Genomic DNA, 24,811 nt, shown 5'->3' with positions numbered 1-24,811 from the left:
CTAACCCATTTGAATAACATTCAAATTGATGTGATTTTTTTTTTTATTTTTGAAAAGGAATGATAATTCATGTTTGGGCCAGTTTTTATTCTTTTCCCCTCACCTCAGAAATTGTCCACTTGACACTGTGGTGATTACAGTTTTTATCTCTCGGTAAGTGCTTCCACTCTGCCCTGCACTGTGCCATCCTGTCACCGCCTGTGATGTTGACAGCAGCCATGTGACCCACTCCTGTTATGTCATTGGTCTATTTATACGAGTGAGAGGAGACAGGCTCAGGGGCCATGAGTCATGGAGCTGGATCCACACCTGGACCTGTGTTTGTTCACTGCCAAGATGTGCCCTGCTCTTTCTGTTTGACTCTAATGCAATTGGGAACGGAGCATCTAGCACAGTGCCTAGCGTATGGTACCCACTCAGCCAGCCACCCCATCTAACTCTGTTTGCTGTATGAGTCTGTGCATTCGGATGTGTAGGATCTGTGTTGGACCACACAGTCTATCAATTTGAGATTGGCATCTCCCTCAAAGAGTCCATTGTCGTCTCTGTTTCTTAAAAAGTTATTTGGAGGGCTGGAGAGATGACTCAGCAGTTAAGAGCACACTGACTGCCCTTCCAGAGGACCCAGGTTCAATTCCCAGCACCCACATGGCAACTCACAACTGTTTGTAACTCTAGGGAACTGACACTCTCACACCAAGGACATCAAAAAAAAAATTAAATCAGTTATTTTTTTTTAAGTTATGTGGAAACAATTATTGTGGTTGTTGTTGACTCAATGCCCTTCATGAAGTTGACTCATGTAAACCGGTACGTAAGCAAACATCCATGTACTCCATACATCAGGTACTCCATACCATCATGTGTTCTGCTCTTTGTCTTTGTTTCCTTCTATTCTGGAGGGAACATGTTAAAACTTTATGGATGAAGTTTTGTTCCCTTTTGTGTCTGGCCTCTGTGTTCAATGTTAAGTGCTTGAGAATTGTCAACATTATTTATGTATTTGCAGTGTCTCCTTTTTAATTGCTGTGTAGCACTTTATCGAACATAGCATATTTTGTTTCATTGCCTCTGGATGTTTATAATTGGATTGCTTATAATTTGAGGTTGTCGTCATTAAGGCTACTGTAACGATTCATTTTTGTTTTCTTTTTGTGGACTTATTTTCGTGTTCTTCATTTCCAGTGAAATTGGTGGGTTACTTATTCTGTGCAAATTTGACTTAATAAGGTATTGTTAAATTGTGTTCCCATGAGTCTGAGCCTCCTTATACACCTTGTTTTATAACCTTGCCAAGAGGTGATAGATATATTTATTCACTCTTTGAATTCTGCTCTTCTGGTAGCTATGTAGTGGGATCTCCTTGTGATTTGAATTTGTATGTTCCTATCACCTAGGTATGTGTCAGCATCGTGTGTGTGTGTGTGTGTGTGTGTGTGTGTGTATGTGTGTGTGTGTGTGTGTGTGTGTTCGTTCTTTTCTGAACTTTTGAAGCATCCTGTCTGTCTGTCTAGGGAGCAGGTAAGGCACCTCTTGCTTCATTCATAAATAGGTGATAAATGATTGAATGATGTTAACTTTGATTATTAATGTATGTATGTATTTTCCTTTTGACAACTTGAACTTTGGTTTTAATACAACTGAAATAAAATAGTTCAAATGCAGTTTCATAAGTTTGTACCAGAATGAGCAGGTGTGACAAGTGAGACCAGTAGTTTCCTGCCAAAGTAGGAAATACAGTCATGTTAGCATCACTGTCTTAGTCCTAAATCACTCTTCTGAGCATGAAGTTGCTTCAAGGAGTTCTGTGGCTCGCATGGTGACCAGAGGCTGTGTTGCTTCACTAAGGCTGGAAATGCCTCTGCCTGATTTTCATCTTGTATAAAAACTGAAAGAGACTCTTTGTTTTTGTTTTTCGAGGCTGGGTTTCTCTATGTAGCTCTGGCTGTCCTGGAACTCGCTCTGTACATTAAGAAACTGGCCTTCAACTCAGATCCGCCTGCCTTTGTCCCTGAGTGCTGGGATTAAAGTCTGCACCATCATTGCCCAGCTGGGAAGACAACCTTATTCTTGTGATTTTTAGCCATCTCTGTAGGGTCTTTATCCATTTCTTTTATAATTCTTTAAAATTCTCTTTTCTATGACACATTTTTGCAACATTTGAAAGCTTTTCTTTTGTTCTACTAAGTGTAGTTAGAGTTTTCCTGCCTTCCCCACAGTCAGGACAAATCTTTGTCACCCGCCAGTCCCACAGCTGCTCAGACCCAACCAAGTAAACACAGAGATTTATATTGCTTACAAACTGTATGGCCATGGCAGGCTTCTTGCTAACTGTTCTTATATCTTAAATTAATCCATTTCTATAAATCTTTACCTTGCCATGTGGCTTGTGGCTTACTGGCATCTTCACATGCTGCATGTCATGGCGGCGGCTGGGAGTGACTCCTCCCACCTTCCTGTTCTCTCAATTCTCCTCTGTGTTAGTCCCGCCTATACTTCCTGCCTGGCCACTGGCCAATCAGTGTTTTATTTATTGGCCAATCAGAGCAATTTAACATACAGACCGTCCCACAGCAACTAAGTATACAAGATTTCAAGGAAATAAAGACACAATTAACTGTGGCTCAAAGAGCAAAGAAAAGGAATGTGTACCTTGCATTTGAAAGGCAGTGGAAGAGATGGAGATATATACATCAATAGTTATTTATCTATAAAATGAAGAATGGGGTCTCCTTTCTCTGCTCAAGTCTTTTACTCTAAAGGAAATGGCTGTCCTTTTATTTTTAAGATCCCCTCTATTAATATATGTTCTCTCTTTTTTATTTTGTAGTTTATTTATTTCATTGTTTTTATTTGATTCTGGGGATTGAACTTAGTCTCAAACTGGCTAAGCTGTGCCTCAGTCCATTTCCTATTTAGAATCCTTTTTCCACACAAAAAGAATCACAAAGACAGACAAGTTACATCCATGATCTCACTCATGCATGCAATATAAAAACTTATTTCATACTAATTGAGAGTAGATTGGTAGAATGGTGTTTACCAGTGGTCTGGGTAGTACCAGGGGAGAGATTTGTCAGTAGGTAGAAACTGGTTTGCTGCCACTGAGAAGGATGACTAGACATAATAGTACAGCAGTCTACACTTTAAAAGCTAGAAGAAAAAATTTGAAAGTTTTCACTGTCTACCAATGATAGCTACCTTAACCATTGTGCAGTATATACCTATGTTTAAATACATGGAACACTCCTATATACTCCTATATATTAAGTTGTAAATTTGTTTTTGCTTTTATATGCCAGTTAAATCAAGTTTAAATATGCACACCGGGGTCAGACCTTGAAGGCTCTTTTCTGAGCTCCCTCCCTGTGACTGGCATGTAGAGGTGTAGCTCCTGTGTTCTTAGCAGTTCCTATGCGGGTGGGCTGTGCTTTACTGAATCGGTTTGTTTGTTGTTTTTACATTGTTTCTTTGCTTGCTTTTATCTTTACTTATTGGCTCTAGTAAATTATCCTGGGGTTCCGGAACAGGCTTGCAAGTGTAACCAGTGAAGAAGGCTTTGTAATGGGACAGTTGTTGCAGGTTGTCCCCTTTGCAGTTTCAGTGGCTTGTTCTCCCTCCCAGAGTCTCTGTGGATGTCACAGGCGCCCGTCTAAGTGCAAAGCCTAGAGGAAATTCTCCATTCTTTGGCTTTCTAGTGTTGCATGTGATAAGGCCACACCTTAGTTGTTTCTGGGCTGTTTTCTCTTTGGTGCCTTCTTCTGGCTGTTCCCCAGCGGAGGGAAACGGAAGCACTTCCTCAGGGTGGCTGAGGGGCTGTGGGCTGGATGTGCCTGACGCTGCTTTCTCACACACAGCCCTCTCTTGTTGATGTGCTCTGTCTGTTTTATGTATTTCCTGCAGGAGGACGGCTCAACAAGGACCTGCGACACTTCCTCAACCAGCGGTTCCAGAAGGGGTCTCCGGATCATGAGCTCCAGCAGACCATAAGGGACAACCTCTACCGCCATGCCGTGCCTTGTAAGTAGCCAGCTTTAGTGTCCCACTGCTGGAGTGGGAGTGTGTGGGCTCACGCGTGTGTAAAGAGGAGAAGGTAGCTCAACTGATGGTTCTGGCACACTTTGTAGCGAGTCCACCCAGTGATGCCCCGAGTGAAGCAAATGGCGGTTGACAGTGGGACAGACAGCATGAGATCATGGTGTGACTGTGTGACTGGATTTCCACATGGCTCTGCTACTTATACTGGTTTTAAATGTGGAGTGAATTAGCTACCTTTTGTGAGCTCACCGTCTGATCTGGGTAAAGAACATGTCAGCCATGCTAGCTAGCTTCATGGAGCTGCTGTGAAGTATAAGTGAGCTGAAGCGGGTAAGCCGTTTGTAAAGCCTTGGCAAGGTGAAGCCTCTCGAAATAGACATTTCTAAACATTATTGTGTTTAATGGAGTGAGCGAGGCAGAGACCCTGAGACTGACCTGGGTGGAGGCCGCTGTGTCTTTAATGGCCCTCAGTGGAGGGAATACCACAGTACACTCTCCTTCCCTACAACCAGATTTAAAAATCCCCAAGTATGGGTTGTAGGAAGAGAGGATTTTCAAAGATTAAAAATTCCAAATTTTAAAAGCCATTCAATGCAGTCAAATTTGAGCAAGCAAGATCCAGAACATCGGGCCTCTGAAAGGAAACCTTTGTGGGTGAGGACAAGAGGCAGTGTGTTGATCTGTGAGTGGGACATGGACACACTGTGTCTGTGAACAGGCTGATCTTACCTCTGCCTCTTGGGAAGACATGGCGTTTATTTGATTTCATTCATATCTCAAGGCAAGAGTGATTCTGGTTTTATTACTGGGAATTTTATGTAGTGCTGTCTGTCACTTGGTCCTTTGACATTTGAGAGAGATTTTCGAGGTACCATTTTTAAGACACTGCCTCCTAGAGGAAGATTAATATCCACAAAGCCCTCCTATTACTGTGCTCTCTTGTCTAGAAATGGTTTTCTTTAAAATATAGTATTGTTTAAGTAATGTGCTAGACTGCCAGTGTTTGCTGATACTACTCTAAAGTCGCAAGCGTAACTAACCAAAGGCTTTGCATAGATTTGAGAACCTTAGGAAATCAGATTCTAGAACAATCTGCTGCCCTCCATCTTACTTGGTAGTAAATCAAGGTTCTGTGGGGAAGAAGAATACTGCAAGTGACTTGGGCCAGCACTCCAGAGTCCCCTCTTTACTCACTGGCAGCTGCATCTGACAGAGAAGAGGTGACCTGCTTACTTGACTTGGTTGTCCACATTTCAGCTTTTCCATATTGAACTGAGAACTCTAATCCCAGTAATATCCTTGAATGACTCCATGTGTATTTGGATTAGTTGTAATTCTTAAATCTAGTCTTGCCAATGGGGTGCTGATTTTAATCCCATTTTTATTGATCTAGTAACACAGTTTTGAGTGAGAATGTGACTCTGGGTTACATGACTGAGGCTGTATGATCCAGCTGGGTCCACCTCTGTCACACTGGCCGGCATCACAGATACCAACCCCCTGAAAGCAGATGGGGAAACAGAGTCATGGGGAGTTCAGAGCAGATCCTCATCTTTTTGATTCTTGAACCTCCTAGGGCCATTTCTTAGCTGTCCTGTGACTGCCTGGAAGTTACAGTTGCAGGTTGAATGCAGCTTTGCAGAGTTCAGTAATTGCAGACTCATGCTTTTCTCCATGTACTTTCCCCCCCTACTTAGATTCCAATTTAAGAAATGGGGATGAAGCAAATGATCACACCATTGCTTGATACATCTATGCTGTTGCCATGGTTACATTTTGGGCAAGTTTTCCCATTTATTTTTGCCCCCACTGATCTCTTGGACCTGACTGAGCTACATGGCTTGATTTTAAGTGTGCCACTATTGAGGAAGTAGGTCCAAAATGACCTCAGTTTTTAAAAAATGATGGAAAAATAATGTTTGTCTTTGCTTGGAAAACTACTTGGTATTGATGTCCTCTTTGTATGAAACCAGTAGATAGGAATTTGGAAAGGGGAGTTGGTGTTTGGATTGAAAAAGAAGATACATCACAATTCACTGTACCCATCCTATTATCAAGTGACAGAAAAATGAGGTCTATTTCTGTGCATAGTGTGTTCTCTGTGTGTATACGCATGTATGTGTATATGTATATGTACATGGATATATGTATGTTGTGCATGTATATGTACATCCACATGCACATGTGTGTAAGTGGAGTCCAGAGGTCCATTTTTGATGTCATTCCTCGGGTGCTGAACACCTTGGGTCTCTCACTGGGACTTGGGGCTTACCGTTTAAGCTAGGCTGGCTGCCCCGAGAGTCACGAGGATCCACATGTCTCCACCTACTCAGCGCTGGGATTACAAGCCTGTGCCACCGCATCTGGCTTTCTAAACTGGAGGTACAGGCCCTCATGCTGGTCTAGCAAGCACTTTGCCCTCTGCGCTGCCTGCCCTGCCTGTGATGTGGTTTTTAACGTGAGTTGGCTAGTGTGATGTGGAATTCTGTGGCAGGCTTGGGAATATTCATCCCTGTGTGTGTTTATTTTGATCTTTGGCCCTATGCCTGGCAAAGCAGGGGTCTTTCTTCACCAGTACCTTGTGTGAATGGCTAAGGAAGCCCTGGATCGGGAGACTGCTTGTGTTGTAATAGAAACGAAAGTTCCTGTGATCTCTTGGTTCCAGAACCTTCCTTGGCTGATAGTCCCTGACCTCCGTGTGTAGAAGGGTGACCCCCTGAGCAGGTGTCTGCCAATGGGGGGCTGAATTTCTGTTCTCCACACTGTAGACGATATACTGGCCATTAGAAATGGGGAGATAAAGCTCCTCTCGTCCCACGTCACCTTGACATCCTCAGCATGTGCGTAGGGATGGATGTCACAGATCAGAACTCAGTCCTAACCGTGACAGTAGTCTGTTTTACGGACAAACAGAGGAACCGCTGAATTGCTGCTCAGTCACACTTGGAAATACCACACTGCTCGCTTCTCACCACTTCTGTGGTTATTATTTTAAATTTGCAGCAGCTTCTTTGAGGTATAATTCACATACTATCTACGTCACCCTTTTAATTCCTTCCTACAGTCCTATTTTTGTGGTAGCTATTCTCCCTTTTATTTTCCTCCCTATTCAAGAACTCTCTTTCTACAGTAGAAGGAAAAGGTCATCATTGCTAGAACTTAATTATATTTACCACTGAAAATCACCCCCCTCTCTTAGGACAAAAAAAAAAAAAAAAAAAAAGGAGTAGAGAGAAGAGAGCTAAGGCAGAAGGAGCCAGAGTGTGAAGTGTGAGGGTTGCTTCGCCAGCTCTGTGGCCTCGTGCAGCTCCCAGAACCCCGTTGATGCTCTTTAATGGAAGGTAGGGGTCTGAGCCCAACTAGTGTCTCTCAAGGAGGGGAAGCTTATGAGGGAGGTCCTTGTAGGCATGACCAACCTCCTGACTTTGTAACCGTTTATCTCACACTTGTGAACCTGGTAATGTAGACACACACACACACACACACACACACACACACACACACACACACACACACACACACACGATATCTCACCATGTTCTAAGTTTACCATTTTGTCTTGTGCTCTTTTTGTAACTGTCCTGAGGCGCACATGCAGTCTGTTTCCTAGCCCCTGCCTAATGCGTCAGCCACACAGACTTCTTCCTGTCTCCAGCATACATCCAGCGCCTTCTTCTGTGTGCACACATTGTTTTCTCTGGCCAGTTCCTTGGTTTCCTTCTAAGGTTCAGTGTAGATGCCTCTTCTTCCTTGAAGGTCTGCCTCATCTCCTTGACTGAGACAGGTGCCCTCCTCAGGACTCTCAAAGCCCCTCACCCTCTACCATGTCCTGAGCTATGGTTCCTACCGTGTGTCTGTCTGTCCTTTTAGAATCGTAACTTTGCCAAGCCTCCCTTGGTGATCTCTGTACCCCTAACCTGTTGCCGGGATAGTAAGATAACTACTTGTTGAGTGAATGAACAAAGGAAGAAAGATGGAGGAAAGTTCACTGTTTTCCTTGATTTTTCTTCCTTGGTTATACCTAAGCAGCCTTTTTTTTTTTTTTTTTTTTTTTTTTGGTTTTTCGAGACAGGGTTTCTCTGTGTAGCTTTGCGCCTTTCCTGGAACTCACTTGGTAGCCCAAGCTGGCCTCGAACTCACAGAGTTCCACCTGGCTCTGCCTCCCGAGTGCTGGGATTAAAGGCGTGCGCCACCACCGCCCGGCCTAAGCAGCCTTTGAGAGCTGCTTTTGCATAGGTTTCCAGATTGAAAGACTGCTCAGAAGTTCACTCCCCTCAGACAGAGACTGGCTGGTAAGGACTTCACTGGTGGCTTGGCAGGTAATCCAAGCCATCCTGAGCAGGATGCGGAGGGGCCCTTTGCAGCAGCTCTGAATTACGGTCTCTGTTGCTGTACCTCCCTCAGTGATAGCCTTCCTGTTCCATGACTTCCTGTCTTCGCCGATGTGACAGCGTCCGAGACTGCTGCTTTGGAGCGGCCGCGGTCCACGTGAGGATAAATGCCTCACCTGACGGGGCTTGTCCTTTGCCGTGCCGCTGCTGTCCAAGTGAGGTGCAACCTGCAGCTCACGGCTCATCCAGCAGTGTTGCCTCCCTGGATCGCTGAGCGCACCCCGCTCCTGCCTCCCAAGTCTTGGGGCTCTGCTCTGAGGGGCTCATTTTTCTACACAGGCAAAGAAATACCTCCTAAAACAGGGGAGGAGAAGAGGAGCCTGTTTTACAGCTTAATGTTTTGTTGATCAAGGCTCTCTGTGATCCTGAGACCAGTGTGACCTGCCCAAGAGGTATTGATTATTAAAAGGGTTTACAAAGAGATTGCGCTTGATCTCCAGGACATTTTAAATTTGATGTGATAAACAGATGACCCTGATCTTTGTTTACAGAGGTGCCATATTCAGATAGACAGTTGAGCATCTGCCAGCATTGACCTTTTTTTTTTTTTTTTCCGTCTTCATGCATAAAGCCATGCATTACTTTGGGGACTATTGGAACCTATTAGTTTTCTCTTAGGCACTATTGTTTCCACCATGGCGTGTCTGAAATCAGCCCTTTCAGCCGTGGTCTTTAATAATTAGAGCTAATGGTAGAGTAGACCAGGAGCAAAGAGGCTGATGCTGAAGTCTTCTGGAATGTGTGTCTGTGTTCAGGTTGTGTTTGATGTTAATCAAGTGCTTCTGATTGGAGCCTGTAGAGAGGTCTGTACGCATCTGAGGACTGTCATGACTGTTATCCTCTAATCAAAGTACTGCCTAAAATTAAAAGGATTTTTTTGCTCTTTGTGAAGCCTAGCCTAACACTGATAGTCACTTACTTTTGTGACTGTTTCTGTGTCTCAGATGCTCTGTTGTGATTTGTGTAGTTTGTGTAGATTGCCTGTCTGTCCTGTCATCTCTAACTCTAGGGTACATAGGCGCTTATGGGCCTGAAGGACAGACAGACAGATTTCTCTCTCTCTCTCTCTCTCTCTCTCTCTCTCTCTCTCTCTCTCTCTCTCTCTCTCTCTCTCTCTCTCTCTGTGTGTGTGTGTGTTGTGTGTGTTGTGTGTGTGTGTCTGTGTGTGTGTGTGTGTTTAACCTTTAACCTGCCCTATCGGCTGGTTTATTTAGCAAGCAGTGTGGTAATGTACAGAAGAGCATCACCACAAACCACCTTTCAGATTTCACTCTGCTCTCCTGGACTCCCTCACTGCCTCTCTGTCATTGGTGCTTGACAAAGAGATGCTGACTCTCTGGGACATTCTGCAAAGGACCTGAGAGGCCAGCAGCTCTTCCAGTTAGCACTTTTCCTGTGGTATGTGGGGCCCCACTGTTCACTCTTTTCATGGATGCTTGTGAGTAGCATATAAGCACCCGAAAGTGAGCCTCCCTCTTCCCAGGTCATCTGTCAAGTGTGCCCAATCTGTGACCCAAAGACGACATGTGTCCTGGGATAGCTGTGAATGTCCCAGCCTGGCACAAAATCATAAACATGTATCCTGAAATGTTTTTGCTGTTTTTTTTGTTTTTTTTTTTTTTTGGCAGGGGCGGGGGACGGGGGCAGCAATTCAGTTGCACTTTGTAGACAATAATTGTGTTGCAGTGTGAGAATGTTACACAGCCCTGGGACCTTCTATCTGAAGGTCTTCTGTTGAGGTCAGTCCTTCCCTCTACTGACATGAATTTCCAAATTTAGCATCACTGCTCATTTTCAAGTTCTCTCTAGGCTTTAGCTATCTCAGGAACACTTTGGACTAGGGAATATAAAGAAAAAAATAATCCTTCATGACTAGAGGTACCTGTTTGGATGGGAGCTCCACCTTAACCCTTGGCACCCTGGCATCCCTATACCCAAAGAGTCTGGAATGTTTGGGTGGGAACTCCACCTCACACAGCTCCTCCCTAAACCCGCCCCTTCAAAGCCCACCAAACATAGTTCCTCCCCCAGAGAGGCTCAGGATGACTCCCACAGGGGATGTATAAGCAGCATCCTCAAAAACAGACTCCTGGTTCCTCTGGTCTGGTCCCCTTCTCCTCTCTGCAGGGCGGGGCGAGGAGGCGGGGAATTGCCCAGGAGCACTTTGCCCATTAAACCTGGGCTCTTCCTGATTTGGTCTGATTTGGTTTGTTGTGATGGCGGAGAGGCCTTCAGGAGGTCTAAAACTTATCAGTACCAAGGTGTGTGGATCAAGCAAGAGCTTTCTTGCTGTTTGGTCCAGTGACGGAGGCGTGAATGAGAGGAGGAGGCCACTCTCCTCTGTTTGAAGCCCCTTGAGAGGATAAGCTGTAGTTTGTTACTATTGTATTTCATGTCTTCTAATGTATGTAGCAAGAGAGGTGGGCAGCTCCAGTCAGGGATCTGTGCTTGTACCCAGTTTATTAGTGATTGAACTCAAGAACAGACATACTTCTAACTGGCACCGCAGTCCAAGCTCTGGTTTTGCTTCTTTGCCTCCAGTCGCTTTGAAGATCAGTTTTTAAATGTATACCGAATTAATTGTAAAGCATCTCCTCTTAATAACATATGGATTAGTCCTTGGCTCAGTCCGGGATCCTAATATATCTATTTGGCATCCGTGTTAATTTATTTAATTGCTTTATAATTTTAGCTGACATTTTCCATCAAGATTTGTTATAATTATAAAGCAATTTTCACAGTAATTTTTGAAGGTACATGAGAGTTTCCATAGTGTCCTTACCACCTATTATATCAGAGAAGGCTTTATTATATATTAGTTTTTCAAAAAATATTTAAGTCCAGAGATAAAATACAATGTATTTTACACAAATTCTCCTTGTGTCAAGTGTGTTCAGTAGAAACAAGTGCAAATGGTGCTGGGTGTGTGGCTCATTTGGTTGAGTGCTCACACCTAGCATTCAGGAGCTCCACACTCCTACCCTTTGGGTTTGATCCCTAGTGTTATGTAAATCTGGGCATGGTGATTGTATTAGTCAGGGTCCTCTAGGGGATCTGACTCGATCGCATTAATATACCTTACAAAGGGAGCTAACAGGTTGGCTTACATGCCGCTGGCTGGGTAGTCCAGCAGTGACTGTTGGCACTCTGCAGAGGCTGACAACCTGGCTGCTCAGTCCACAGGCCAGATGCCCCACCAGTCTCAGTGTGGGGCTAAAGGCCTGGAGTGAGCTGGCATTCAGTGCCTGCTGGAAGCTAAGAAGGCTGGGTTCTATTGTCAGTGACGGATGGTGCCAGCAGCTACAGCAGTAGCGTAGATGCCCTTAGCAGCATAGAGCCCAGGGAGTTTGAGGCTAGCCTGAACTACATGAGACCCTATCTCTAAAACAAAACAAAAACAAAAACCACACACACACACACACACACACACACACACACACACACACACACCAAAAAACCCACAAAGAAGAAACAAGTACATTTTCTAGCTCTTTTTAGGGATTGTGAGCATTTATGTTAAAGTCTAGGTAGGGATACTTTTCCTCTTGTGATTTGATTGTCTTGCTAAAGACTTGATGAAATAAGGGGTTAATATCACTTTGTGCTCTTACAGAGGGCATGGGTTTGGTTCCAGCACTCAGACCAGGCAGGCCACAGTGGCCTGTAATTCCAGTTCCAGGGCACCTGATACCCTCTTCTGGCCTTTATGGGCTTCTGTACTCAAATGATATACATTTAGACAGTCACACACACACACACACACACACACACACACACACACACACAGGCCACACAGGCATGTTAAAATTTAAAATAGACCATGATATAGGTCAGGGCTTCTTAAACATTTTTTATCCACAACCCCTGTTTGCTTGAGAATTTCTTACCTGACTCCAGGTATATAGATATATGAAATAAGTTTCTAAATCAGCATTTGTTGAGAAGAATTCATAAAGCAACTTATTTTAAAGCAATTATTTGGTGTGTGTGTGTGTGTGTGTGTGTGTGTGTGTGTGTGTGTGTGTGTGCATAATTTTGTCATTTACTGAAGATGAAAACAAACTTGCCTAAACAAGATGGATATGCTAGTCCAACCTTACATAATCACTTAAATCTTTGCTAGCTATTTGATAGTGCAGGACTTAGAACATTTTCCATGTCTTTGAGAGTTGATTGGCAGCTAGATCTTATGATGGTGAGAGCTGGGAATGCTGTTTCACACAGGTACATAGCACACACGAGCGGAAGCATATTTAGGGCCATTTCAGAAAGTTTGGAAACTCTGAGATAGTCTCAAACCAAAATTCATTGAATCATTTTTTTTTTATGCAACCCAAGTGAGCAGCTCTAACAGTAATTTTAAAAACCAAACAGTTTAACAGAGTATCATGCAAAGGTCCCCTATTTGATACATGCTGAGGATTGACAGTAGGGAAAATGTAAAAGACTTTCTGTGTTGTGTAACTAAATTATGTTCCTGTAAGAGCAGAAAACTTCATGTGAGCAGTAAAAATGCTGGAATTTATAACCGCCAGCATCTCATTTCTGAGCCAAGCTCCTGTCGACAGTGTTGCTGATGTTATATGGCATGCCAGCATGCTAGTGCAAAGTTGCACTTGTGTGTTCAGAACAGGGGCTACAGTGAAGCTGCGAAATGAAACATGGGAAAGCAGTGCCACAAATACCTCAGATTGGTTACGTGTTTGAGTTAATTGTTCATCATCACACATTCAGCACCCCTTTACTATTGCCAGAAGTTTCATATCCCTCACATTCAGCTACAGGACATTATATGGGTTCCAACACACAGTTTTAGAAACTATTGGGCTGGCAAGATGGCTCAGCGAATAAAAGCCCTTGTCACGAATGTCTGGGGACCTGAGTTCAATCCCTGAGAGCCATATTGGAAGGGAAAACCTTCTGAAAGTTGTCCTTGACCTCCTCATGCACCCATGGCACACAGTTACCTACACTCCCACACAGTGTGCTCTCATGCTCACCTGTACTCACACATGCACTGCTCTCATGCTCACATACACACATACGTGCTCATCTGCACTCACACATGCACTGCTCTCATGCTCACATACACACATACATGCTCATATGCACTCACACATGCACTGCTCTCATGCTCACATACACACATACGTGCTCATCTGCACTCACACATGGTGCATGTACACACACACAACACAAACACAGACACACAGACACAGGAAATACTGAGGTGTAAAACAAACTGCTCAATGTGATTTTATTCAATTTAGACTAGACAGTGCCTACTGTTCCATTTCAATGACAATGTGAATAAAATTGTCACATTAATGAGTGGCACACTGCGTTTAAAATCAGGCAGTTGCCTGGGATGGTAGCACGGCTAACATAGTACATGAAGCCCTATATTAATCTCCAGAAACACTCCCCCCTCCACATATAATTAGCTGGTTACCACTTCTGTCTAGAAATATGCCTTGAAGTATTTATGGATAGATGGCCAGGGTGAATACAACTAATGCCAGTTATTTACAAGAGAAAAAATAACTGAAAATATACTGCCTGTACAGAAAGGGAGCCAGAGAACAAATAACAGGCCAGCAGGCAGAACTGCTAACAGTGGACGAGTCTGGGAGAGGGCATGTGGTGTCGCATGTATCATTTTTATTCTTTTGACATCTGTAGATTTGAAATTACTCCTGGATAAAATATTCTTAAAAGAAAATTAACCCATACCAAAAGAAGTAAATTAACCACTTGTTATTTGGTTAAAAAAAAAAAAGAGTGAATATACTCCATTTGGGGATCATTCTTCCTATATTTACATCAGTATCTTTAGACTGTCCTAGAGCTGAGATTTGGTGAGCACCTTGATAGGTCATGAAGCAGAGACTTTCTGAGGGAGGTGCATAGTATGAAACAAAAATCTCCTATGGAATAACAAGTTTATGTTGTGTTTTAGTTAGCATGTTTCATGTCATTATTGCAGAACTCTTGTGAAGGCAGGCACTCCCGTCATACTGTTAGCCTTTTACAGATAGGGAAACTGGGGCTGATAAGATTCACTTTCTTACTCTTGCACAATAGAATTGAGACACCAGCACTCAACGTCCGATCATAACTCTAGTTTTTTCATTAGACTTTGGGTATATAGTTGCATGTATGCCTATCTAGAAAATAAGTTAGGAATAATATTTTAAGTCAATTCTAAGGATTTGCTAATGAGATTCTAAATGAATATAAAAGTATCCGTAGAATGATAATTGTATTATGAACATGTGCTGAATGCTGCATATGCTATGTTTTACTCCACTACAGCATAGTTGTCTCCTGATGGTCCTATCACAGGGTTTTGTTATTCTCCACATTCAAGGTTAAATAACTTGCTTAAAAATCTCACCACCTCTAAGTCATAGCTCTGTAGTGGATACTCTGCTAGATGTCCAATTTGAGAAAGAGAGAGTGGAATAATATTGCTACTCATTTTTGGAAGTACATGTCTCAAAGATACTTTCTAAATATTATGACATAGTGTGTTATCCAGGTAATACCTGCTACAGATTTATCAGAAACCCAATTAAAAGAGTTCTTCATTCTTTCTCTTTTTAATCCTTTATTTATAGTACAAAATTTAAACACCATCTTGGTTCTGAACCTGTGATACTTCCAGGTCTGTGGGTCCCAAAAGCTGGGATTAAAGGGGTGTACCACTAAGCCTTTTGGAACTCTTGTGAGTTTGAGGTCTGCCTAGTCAACATAGTGAGTTCCAAGACATTCAGAGCTGTATAGTGAGACCCTGTCTTAAAGGAAAAGGGGTTTTGTTTGTTATGACTTGAGTCAAAAGTCCCCCTCTCCTTACTCATGTCTTAAACACCTGCTCCCTAGTCTGGCTTGCCTGATTTTGGCAGCTGTGGAACCCTTTAGAGGTGGAGCCAGCTCTTGGATGTAGTAATAAGGTTTCTGTACCCCAATAATAGATTGCTCTCTGCCGACAAAGTAAACCAGATCAAGCCACATTGAAAAAGTATAAAAACATGCTTATTTGAGCAAAGCTACTCTCGGGTGGGTTCTCCAGTCCCAGAGATCGAAGCCCAAGAAGCCAAATGCCAGAACTGAAGATGGGAGATTATAATATAGCCTGTAGGTGAGGGGTGATGTGCCCGCCACAAGCTGGGTTTGTGCCCAAGTATGGTCAAAATCTGGAATGCTTAAGTGGGGACTTGGGCTGCTGGTGGAAACAGGGGAGAAAGTTGTAATCTTTGCCAGGAATGCAGAACTGGACTTTTTAGCACCTTTTCTTTCTTGGAGATTGTTGGAGAGGCGGGGGGAGGGGTGCTTTCCAGATCATGCAGGGGCAAGCTGGAGGTTCCACCCAAATGTGTAGTTTACTATGGACAGCACTGATGAAGGGTATACCAACCTCTCACTTCTCTCTTTGCTGCCCTGTCTGCTATCACATGAATAGCTTCAGCCATATGCTTTCACCTCTCTGAGCTGAGTTGCTCTGCCATGCTTCTCTGTGGTGATGGACTAAAACCCTCTGAAACTGAGAGCCAAAAGAAAGTTGTTCTTTATTTCTTTCAGATATTTTGGTCACAGTGAAACAAATGTAATTAATGGCTATCAGGATTGGCCCTTAATGAACAGGGATTATCCATCCTGACTTTCTCAATTAAAACATCTACTTAACAGCCCATGTCTATTTATTCATTTTTCTGTCTCCTGGAAAAATGTTTACCGAACAGCAGTACTGAGCAAATGAATGTGTTGGGTGCTTAGTATTAAAGATAAGCTGGGTGCATCAAAATATGACTAGACTGCTACTCACAACATCAGGGAGGCTACCTAGAAAACAGGACCCCAAGAAAGACACAGGGATCACCCAATGACAGAGAAATGGATGAGATCTACATGAACAACCTGGACAAACCTCATCCAATGACTGAGGGAACTGGATGCAGAGATCCACTGCCAGGCCCCAGTTGGAGCTCCGGGAGTCCAATTGGCGAGAAAGAGGAGGATTTGTATGAACAAGAATTATTGAGACCAAGATTGGAAAAAGCACAGGGACAAATAGCCAAATGAATGGAAACTCATGAACTATGAACCAATAGCTGAGGAGCCCCCAACTGGATCAGGCCCTCTGAATAAGTGAGACAGTTGATTAGCTTGATCTGTTTGGGAGGCATCCAGGCAGTGGGACCAGGAACTGTCCTCAATGCATGAGCTAGCTGTTATACAGGGACACTTTGCTCAGCCTGGGAGGAGGGGACTGGACCTGCCTGGACTGAATCTACCAGGTTGAACTCAGTCCCCAGGGGTGTCTTTGCCCTGGAGGAGATGGGAATGGGGGGTGGGCTGGGGGGAAGGCGGGGTGGGGGCAGGAGGGGGGAGAACAAGGGAATCTGTGGCTGATATGTAAAATTAAATTAAATTATAAAATAAAAAGGGGAAAAAAGAAAAATAAATAAATAAATAATACATGAATAAATAAATAATAAAGAAAGAAATGATGAAACACCTAAAAAAAAAAAAAAGATGAGCTGGGTGAATTCTCTCCTTTTGGGTGTCTACTGTGTAGTAGGGAAGACAAAAAGCATGTGGGAGATAGCTGCCTTGAGCCCAGTGAGTCAGTGTGACCTGGGATCCAACAAAAATACCAAAGGAGACACAGGGAAAAGAAGTGGAGGAACCAGGGAAAATCTACCCTGTGACTGTGAGCTGAGACCCCCGTTAATGCCTTGGATTCTTTTATTGCATCATTGTACTGTGGATCTAGATTTATTTGAAGAGTACATTAAAGCTTTGTGTGGTGGGGCATGCCTTTGATCCTAGCACTTGGGAGGCAAAGGCAGACAGAATCTCTCCTGAGTTCTAGACCACCCTGGTCTACACACTGAGTTCCAAGATAGTCAAGGCTACATAGTGAGACCCTGTTTCCCCCCCACTCCCTGCCAAAAAAAAAAGGACTTCAGATTTCTAAATTTGAAGTCCACAATGAATAGGAGACTTGAGACAAATGACCTTTGCCCTACTTGTCCTGGGCAACTCTTGATAGGTATGGCATGCTTCCCAACTTCAGTCGCCTGTTAAATGAAGATGCCCAGGAGGCTAGTTGACAGACTTCAAGGGCCCTCTCAACATGAGCAAGGTGTTCTGTGGCAGCCCTCAGGCCTTTCCCAGGGCTTTGCCTTCTCATTAGCCTGCTCTTTATTCTCAAGCCATCTCGTCTATGTTTGACTTATGTGGAGTTGGGGTTTTCTGCCCTTTCCTGCCTGTGAGAAGTGGGCCATTCTGTTGTCTTAGGGGGTTTGTTTGGAAAAAAAAAAAGTGAGACATATTTTGGTTAGAATGGAAATGAAATCATTTTCAAGGTCACTGGCTCATACCTGTGGGGGATTTATTCCTCTGGTTTCTGTATGGGAATGCGTTTGATGTTTTCTCCTCACCCACCTCCTTGGGTGGAACATTAAGTTCTTACAGCATACGGAGACACAGCTTCTGTATTCTTTGTTTCGTCTACTGATTTTAGAGTTATACATGTCTTGTTTTCATCTCTAATTGGTTTTCATGGCTTCAGCTTCACTTAATTAGGATTTGTGGGAGAAACGCCACATCTGTTTCAGCAGAATTGTGAAAGGAAACATTGCTTGAGTGGTAGCTGGAATGTTCTTTAGTCGTGTGGTACGACTTACAATGAGTCACCCTGTGAAACCACTATGGAGGGAAGTTGGGGCTTGGCTGTTAGAGCGCCTGCCATGCTAGTGTGGGAACTTGAGTTCAGATCTCCAGCACCCTCAGAAAAAGTCAAGAGTGGGGCACTTACCTGTAGCTCTAGTGCTAGGGATTTGGAGCCAAGAGGATCCTTCAAGCTCACTGACCAGATAGTCTTGCTGAGTCAGTGAGCTCAAGATTCAGTCAGAGATGGATGTGTCCAGGAAGTAAGGTAGAAAGTGTCCACACACATGGGTGCATATACATGTGTGCAGACAGACAGACACGCACACACACGCACACACACACATGAACAATGAAATTCTCCCAGATTTCTGACAATGGAACTCACGGTGACCCTGGGAGGCACTGGCTCATATTTTGTTTTGAGAACCGTGGCCTTGAGGTTTCATTGAGTTTTGTTTGCTTGTTAATTACTCAGTTCTACTCCTCCCAAAGGGTAGATACATACTTTATGCCTTGTACAAATTGTCAGAATTGTACACCTGCACACATTCGTACCATTCAAGGATTCTGCAGGAGAAGTTTGTACCTTCCCAGTGCACAGTAGAGTACATCATTCCCAGTGCATGGTAGAGTACATCATCCCCAGTGCACAGTAGAGTACATCATTCCCAGTGCACGGTAGAGTGCATCATCCCCAGTGCACAGTAGAGTACATCATTCCCAGTGCACGGTAGAGTGCATCATTCCCACTGCACGGTAGAGTACATCATCCCCAGTGCACAGTAGAGTACATCATCCCCAGTGCACAGTAGAGTACATCATTCCCAGTACACAGTAGAGTACATCATTCCCAGTACACAGTAGAGTACATCATTCCTAGTGCATGGTAGAGTACATCATTCCCAGTGCACGGTAGAGTACATCATCCCCAGTGCACGGTAGAGTACATCATCCCCAGTACACAGTAGAGTACATCATTCCTAGTGCATGGTAGAGTACATCATTCCCAGTGCACGGTAGAGTACATCATCCCCAGTGCACGGTAGAGTACATCATCCCCAGTACACAGTAGAGTACATCATTCCCAGTACACAGTAGAGTACATCATTCCTAGTGCATGGTAGAGTACATCATTCCCAGTGCACGGTAGAGTACATCATTCCCAGTGCACGGTAGAGTGTGTCATTTACAGACCAAGCAGTGGGTGGGGAGGTAGTGAGGAGACAGCTGAGTGGGTAAAGTGTACACCTGAATTCCGTCCCCACCACTCACATAAAAAAAGCTGGGTGTGGTAGCGAGTGATTATCATCTCAATGCTGGGAGGTAGAGACAGGAAGACCCCTGGCACTGGCTGGCCAGCCACCCTGGCCTCACCTTACTTGGGGAGCTCCAGGCCAGTGAGAGACCCTGTCTTAGAAAACAAGGTGTACAGTGCCTAAGGAATGACCCCAGGGTTGACCTCTATCCTGTATTTCCACACAAACATTTGTGCACCTTTGCAGGTGGACACATGCAGAGCCACAGGATTGGTCCCAGATAAAAGCCTTCTAGCAGCCCCCTTATACCTCCACCTGTGAATGCTTCCTTCCCTTTTCAGAAGTAACCATGATTCTGATGCTCTCTATATAAATACGCTTTTCTTCTTGACCTTCATATAAGTATAACCATGTGATATGTATGTTTTGTTTTTGTGTTCTTTTTTACGTTTATTTATCCCCCACCGTGTGTGTGTGTGTGTGTGTGTGTGTGTGTGTGTGTGAGAGAGAGAGAGAGAGAGAGAGAGAGAGAGAGAGAGAGAGAGAGAGAGAGAGAGAGAGAGAGAGAGAGACCTTGTATGTGTTGATTCTTTTCTTCCACCTTGTGTTCCAGGAATTGAACTTACGTCCTCAGGCTTTGAGGCCGTGTTTTCACTTAGCGGAAACATCCAGCCAGCCCCAGTTCTGTTATCTCTCTCTATCTTTTTCTAATGTCCTTCTTTTGAAATGTGTCCACGTGTTTCACTGTAGCAGGAATTCCCACCCCCGATGGATAGGTTTTCATTGTGAGGATAGACTGCCATCCTTTTCCATCGGTTCCCATGGTCTCCAGCCTTTAGCTCTGCCTGTGTATGTTCTTACACAATTACACATGGATGCACAATACCTGGGGAGAATTGCTGGTCAAAGTGAAGACATCAATTCAGTGGTGGTAGATCTTGCCAAAGCATTTCCAAGATGGAGGTAGCTTTTACTCTGCCTCTACACTGAGTTCAGACCACACCTTATTGTCAAAGTCATCAGATATTGTTAGTTTTGTGTACAAATATTTTTGTCATTTTGGTGAGTATACAGTAGTATTTGTTTGTGACTTGTTTGCATCCTTGATGACACAATGATATTGAGCATCATTTCAAATACTTTTTGTCATCTTGGTAAGTATACAGTAGTATCTCTTTGGGACTTATTGGCATCCTTGCTGACACAGAATGATATTGAGCACCATTTCAAATATTTTTTTGTCATCTTGGTGAGTATACAGTAGTATCTGTTTGTGACTTGTTTGCATCCTTGCTGACACAATGATATTGAGCATCGTTTCAAATATTTTTCGTCCACTTGTGTATCTTCTTTTGTAAGGTTCCTATTTGATTTGTTTCCATTTTTTTCTTTTAATTTAGATTATCTTTTCCTCAAAATTGTAGCAGGAATTGAGTTTTAAATTTTGTCTTTTAAAAAAAAGATTTATTTATTTATTATATATGCAGTATTCTGCCTGCATGTATGCCTTCAGGCCAGAAGTGAGGGCCAGATCTCATTATGTGGTTGCTGGGAATTGAACTCAGGACCTCCGGAAGAACAGCCAGTGCTCTTAAACGCTGAGCCATCTCTCCAGCCCTAAATTTTATCTTTATGCTTGGATAGATTGTCCAAACTTTTTACATATCTCAGGGACTAGTAAGGTAAAGTGTGGTGGTAGGTGCTTATAATCCCAGTACTCAGCATACAGAGTTAAAAGGATTTAAATCAGAGGCAGCCTATGCTACATAATGAGACTATTAATCCCACCGGGTCAGAATAAGATCACCACCACAATTTTTGAGCCAAATTTGAAGCAAGCTTCATTAAATACTGTTCAGGATGATGGACACTGGCTGGGTCCATTCTTGGTATTCCAAATTACATTAGTCAGTGGCTTATAAAGGCAAACTGCACAAGGCTCTATACTTCCAGCCTTGGTTCAATGGGACCAAGCAAACCTCCTGATGTACTTCCTGCCTATATAACGCCCTCCATCCCTGTCGTTACATGTGATCAAGCATGTCCCGTGTGGTTGGGTAGTTGGGGCAACCAAGCTTGTTTACAGAAGTTAAAACATGTAGCTTGTTATCGTATATAAACAACAGCCCCTAGCATTCCAGCAGTCTGTCCTTGGGCAAGTAGGGCTCATAGGTTAGAAGCAATTTTGCTTTATAGATCTCTTAAGCACAGTTATTAAACTTAAAACATAACTTTTAAACATATATATATATATATATATATTATATGAATGACCAAAAATTAAACACTAAAGCTCACTGGGGCATGGAGGAGATGGCTCAGTTGGTAAAGAGCTAGCTTGCTTGCTTGCTTGCTTGCAAGCACAAGGACCTGAGCTTGACCTCCAGAACCCATGTAAAGTTATCTGGATGTGATGGTATTGATTTGTAATCTGGGTGATGGGGAGGCAGAGATAGGTAGATCCCTAGGGTTAGCCTATTCTACTAGTGAGTTTCAGAGTCACTGAGTGACTCTTTCAGTAAAAACAAGATAGATGGCCCCTGAAGAATGACATGGCTCGAGGCTGTCTTCTGCCCTCTGCATGCATGCATGCACATCCACATACAGAAGTGCACCAGTGAATACATGAACATGCATGTACACACACACACACACACACACACACACACACACACACACGCGCGCGCGCGCGCGCACAAAGAAAACCACACAGAATGGGTCCAGTTATACCTGCTTTATCAGTAGGCTGCAATAAGATTGACACAGGAAGTGTGAATCACCAAGGACAAAGCAGTAAGTGCTCTGTTCCAGGCACAATGAAGGCATGGGCAAAGTAACATCTAAATTAAGAAAAAGAAAATCTATTCTTGTATCAGAGGTCAGATTCATTAAGACATTGTTATGTTGTGCGCCCCCCCCCCTTCTCTTTATGTGCCCTTACCTGCTTCCTATTCTTTTGTAGTACAAAACGAGAATGGTCACATGCATAATACATAGTGGGCTAAAGTGACTGATTTGTTACAAAGGTACACTAGAGGTCATATCAATTCTCTCAAGAAACTTGTCTTTGCAAGGGAGAAAAATGTGGATTAGATCCGTGAGTTTCTATAAAGAGGGCAAGAAGAAAAAATGTAGATGGAGCACTCAATTAGAACCATCTCTCTGCCCTGGTAAGAAGCATGCAGGAAAAGGGCCTGGCTTTTGGCTTTCATTTCTTCCTCCTCCTTTATTACTTAGCTTCTCAGAGACCCACTTTGTTCACCTGTAGAGAGAGCAATACCTTCCTCACAGCCTTTCTGTGAGACTTCACCCCCAGTCAGCTTCACCCCCAGTCAGCAAGCACTGTGCTGGGACCTACCGTGATGAGATGGCTGATGTCCATGGTGAGAATGCTGGTGTTGATGGAGGTGATGGAGGTGTCTGCCTCTGCCATCTCTGCGCTCAGTGAAAGCTGTTTCCGGGCAGAGACAGCAGCAGGCCCAGGGAGTGGTGCTTGTGGCAACAGGAAGAGCAATGTTAGAAAGGGGGAAAGGCCCTTCTCCTCTGGGAGGAACGTCTGTAAGTGTCAAGTTTCTGTTGGGCCATTGTTCCAGGATGCCCCTCTACATACCAGGTTCAGGGGTTGGCCCAACCCTGGGATCCCAAGTGACTTACTGTGAGTTTTGTTGTTATATTTGATTGTGTATTTCAAAGCACGTGTAATACAGGGCTGTAGTAGCACATGCCTTTAATCCCAGCACTCTGGGGACAGAAGCAGGTGGATCTCTGAGTTCTAGGCCAGCCTGGTCTAACAGACTGAATTCCAGGACAGCGAGGGTTATACAGAGAAACCCTGTCTCAGGGCAGGGTGGGTTGGGAGGAGTGTGTGTAAGGACAAAATCATAGTGACTTGAGAAGGTACTGGAATTGACTTTAGGCAGCTTTCCTTACCCTGGCTTTGGGACACTGAGACGCTTTGGGACACTTTGGGACACCATTAGGGTTGTTAGTAAATGCAGACTTCAAATGTGGACTCACATTCCCTCCACCATCCGGCTTTGTGGACTTGGATAGGTTGCTTCCCCGAGGTTTCCTAACGTTTTACAAACAGGATTGTGCTATGGTCCCCATAGACTTAGATAGAAGATTGAGAGGCATAACATTTGAAGATATGACCAGGCACACAGTTGGCAGCCGCGTTGCTGAGATAAATCCATACACTTGATGAGAAATGTCAAATTCAGTGATATTTATGAGCACAGTGATCAGTCCAAAGAAAGGCATGTTTTAAGCACGCCTACCAGACCATGTAGTCTCACTCAACCCTGTCTGTGCGTTGTGGCTACAAGCAGGCTTTGGTTCTATAATTCTGTCACCAAATGTTCCATGCTCTTTAGAGCAATTGCGATTGAGATAAATCTGCTGTATAACTAGCCTACCATTGAGCAATCTATAATTTGCTGACATAAAAGACACTCACCTGCACATTAAAATGCTAAGTGTGATATTGTAGCCTTATTTTTTTCTTTCCCCCTCATTGACTGTAAAGCTCGTAAGCATGCTTTAAAGGAGGTCAGGCAGTACAGAAGGGCCTGCTTGGCCTCATGGGCTTCTACTTTAGTGGCCAGTTCTTGAGCTCTCTGAAATGAATGGCTGTCTGCATGACAGAAGTGAGCTTTTCTGCAGTCTTGCAGAGACCCCACGAAGCACACCTGTGTGTCACATCATTTCCACCCAGCAAATGCACATCTCTGTTTCCTACCCTCTTTAGTTACTCACTGTAACAGATTTTCTTCAGGACCTCCACATGGGTGGTACGTTGAGTAGACCGTAATGTAGCACATGTAAAAAGTTCAAACATCCTATCCCCTGTTCTTGTGTGTTCTGTGGCCAGTGAGAGTCACAGCAGAGCAGACCAAAAGGTAATGATGACACAAGTCTAGGAAGGTCACAGTGTTGAGGACGGAGGGCTATGACCTGGTCAGACAGTCCACAGTGTTGAGGATGAAGGGCTATGACCTCATTGTTGAGGATGAAGGGCTATGACCTCATTGTTGATGAGGGAGAGCTATGACCTGGTCAAACAGTCCTGTAGTGAGGTCCTGCAAAGAAAGATTCCACATTGACAACATTTCTGTTCAATACAAGTTTGGAGTTTCTGGAACTTTGATCTTTGGTGGCACCATTGTAGAATAGCCCTCTTGCATAGATTACATTACATGAACCCTTTTGAGTAGCGACTGGAAGCCTGGTGGTTGACAAACCTGTGCATGCTATTAAAGAAGCTGGGCTCTTTCCACCTTGGAGGGCACTGTCAAATAGTGACAGTTGTAGGGAAATGCTCTGCATCTACTCTATTTCCTTTCCTTGTTAAAACTGACAGCCTTTGGATTGAGTTTATTTCCCTTTTACAGTGTGGTTCCCAGCTGACTTAGGAAAGCTTTGGAATTGTCAGTGGGATTGTTTTCT

At 43.7% G+C, this 24,811-nt stretch overlaps 1 protein-coding gene across 43 annotated transcripts in view; it reads left to right on the top strand.

Annotated features, from left to right (window-relative positions):
- Magi1 (membrane associated guanylate kinase, WW and PDZ domain containing 1) overlaps nucleotides 1–24,811 on the top strand; it is a 650,928-nt gene that overhangs the window by 381,335 nt on the left and 244,782 nt on the right. For all 43 annotated transcript variants that reach the window (XM_076567400.1, XM_076567410.1, XM_076567406.1 and 40 more), the window contains exon 2: nucleotides 3,904–4,020. In XM_076567400.1, coding sequence (XP_076423515.1) covers nucleotides 3,904–4,020 — 117 coding nt within the window. The remainder of the gene's footprint in view (nucleotides 1–3,903; nucleotides 4,021–24,811) is intronic.

Source organism: Peromyscus maniculatus, chromosome 3, assembly GCF_049852395.1.
Source record: "Peromyscus maniculatus bairdii isolate BWxNUB_F1_BW_parent chromosome 3, HU_Pman_BW_mat_3.1, whole genome shotgun sequence".
Classification (NCBI taxonomy): domain Eukaryota; kingdom Metazoa; phylum Chordata; class Mammalia; order Rodentia; family Cricetidae; genus Peromyscus; species Peromyscus maniculatus.
This window is presented reverse-complemented; position numbering and strand designations above follow the sequence as displayed.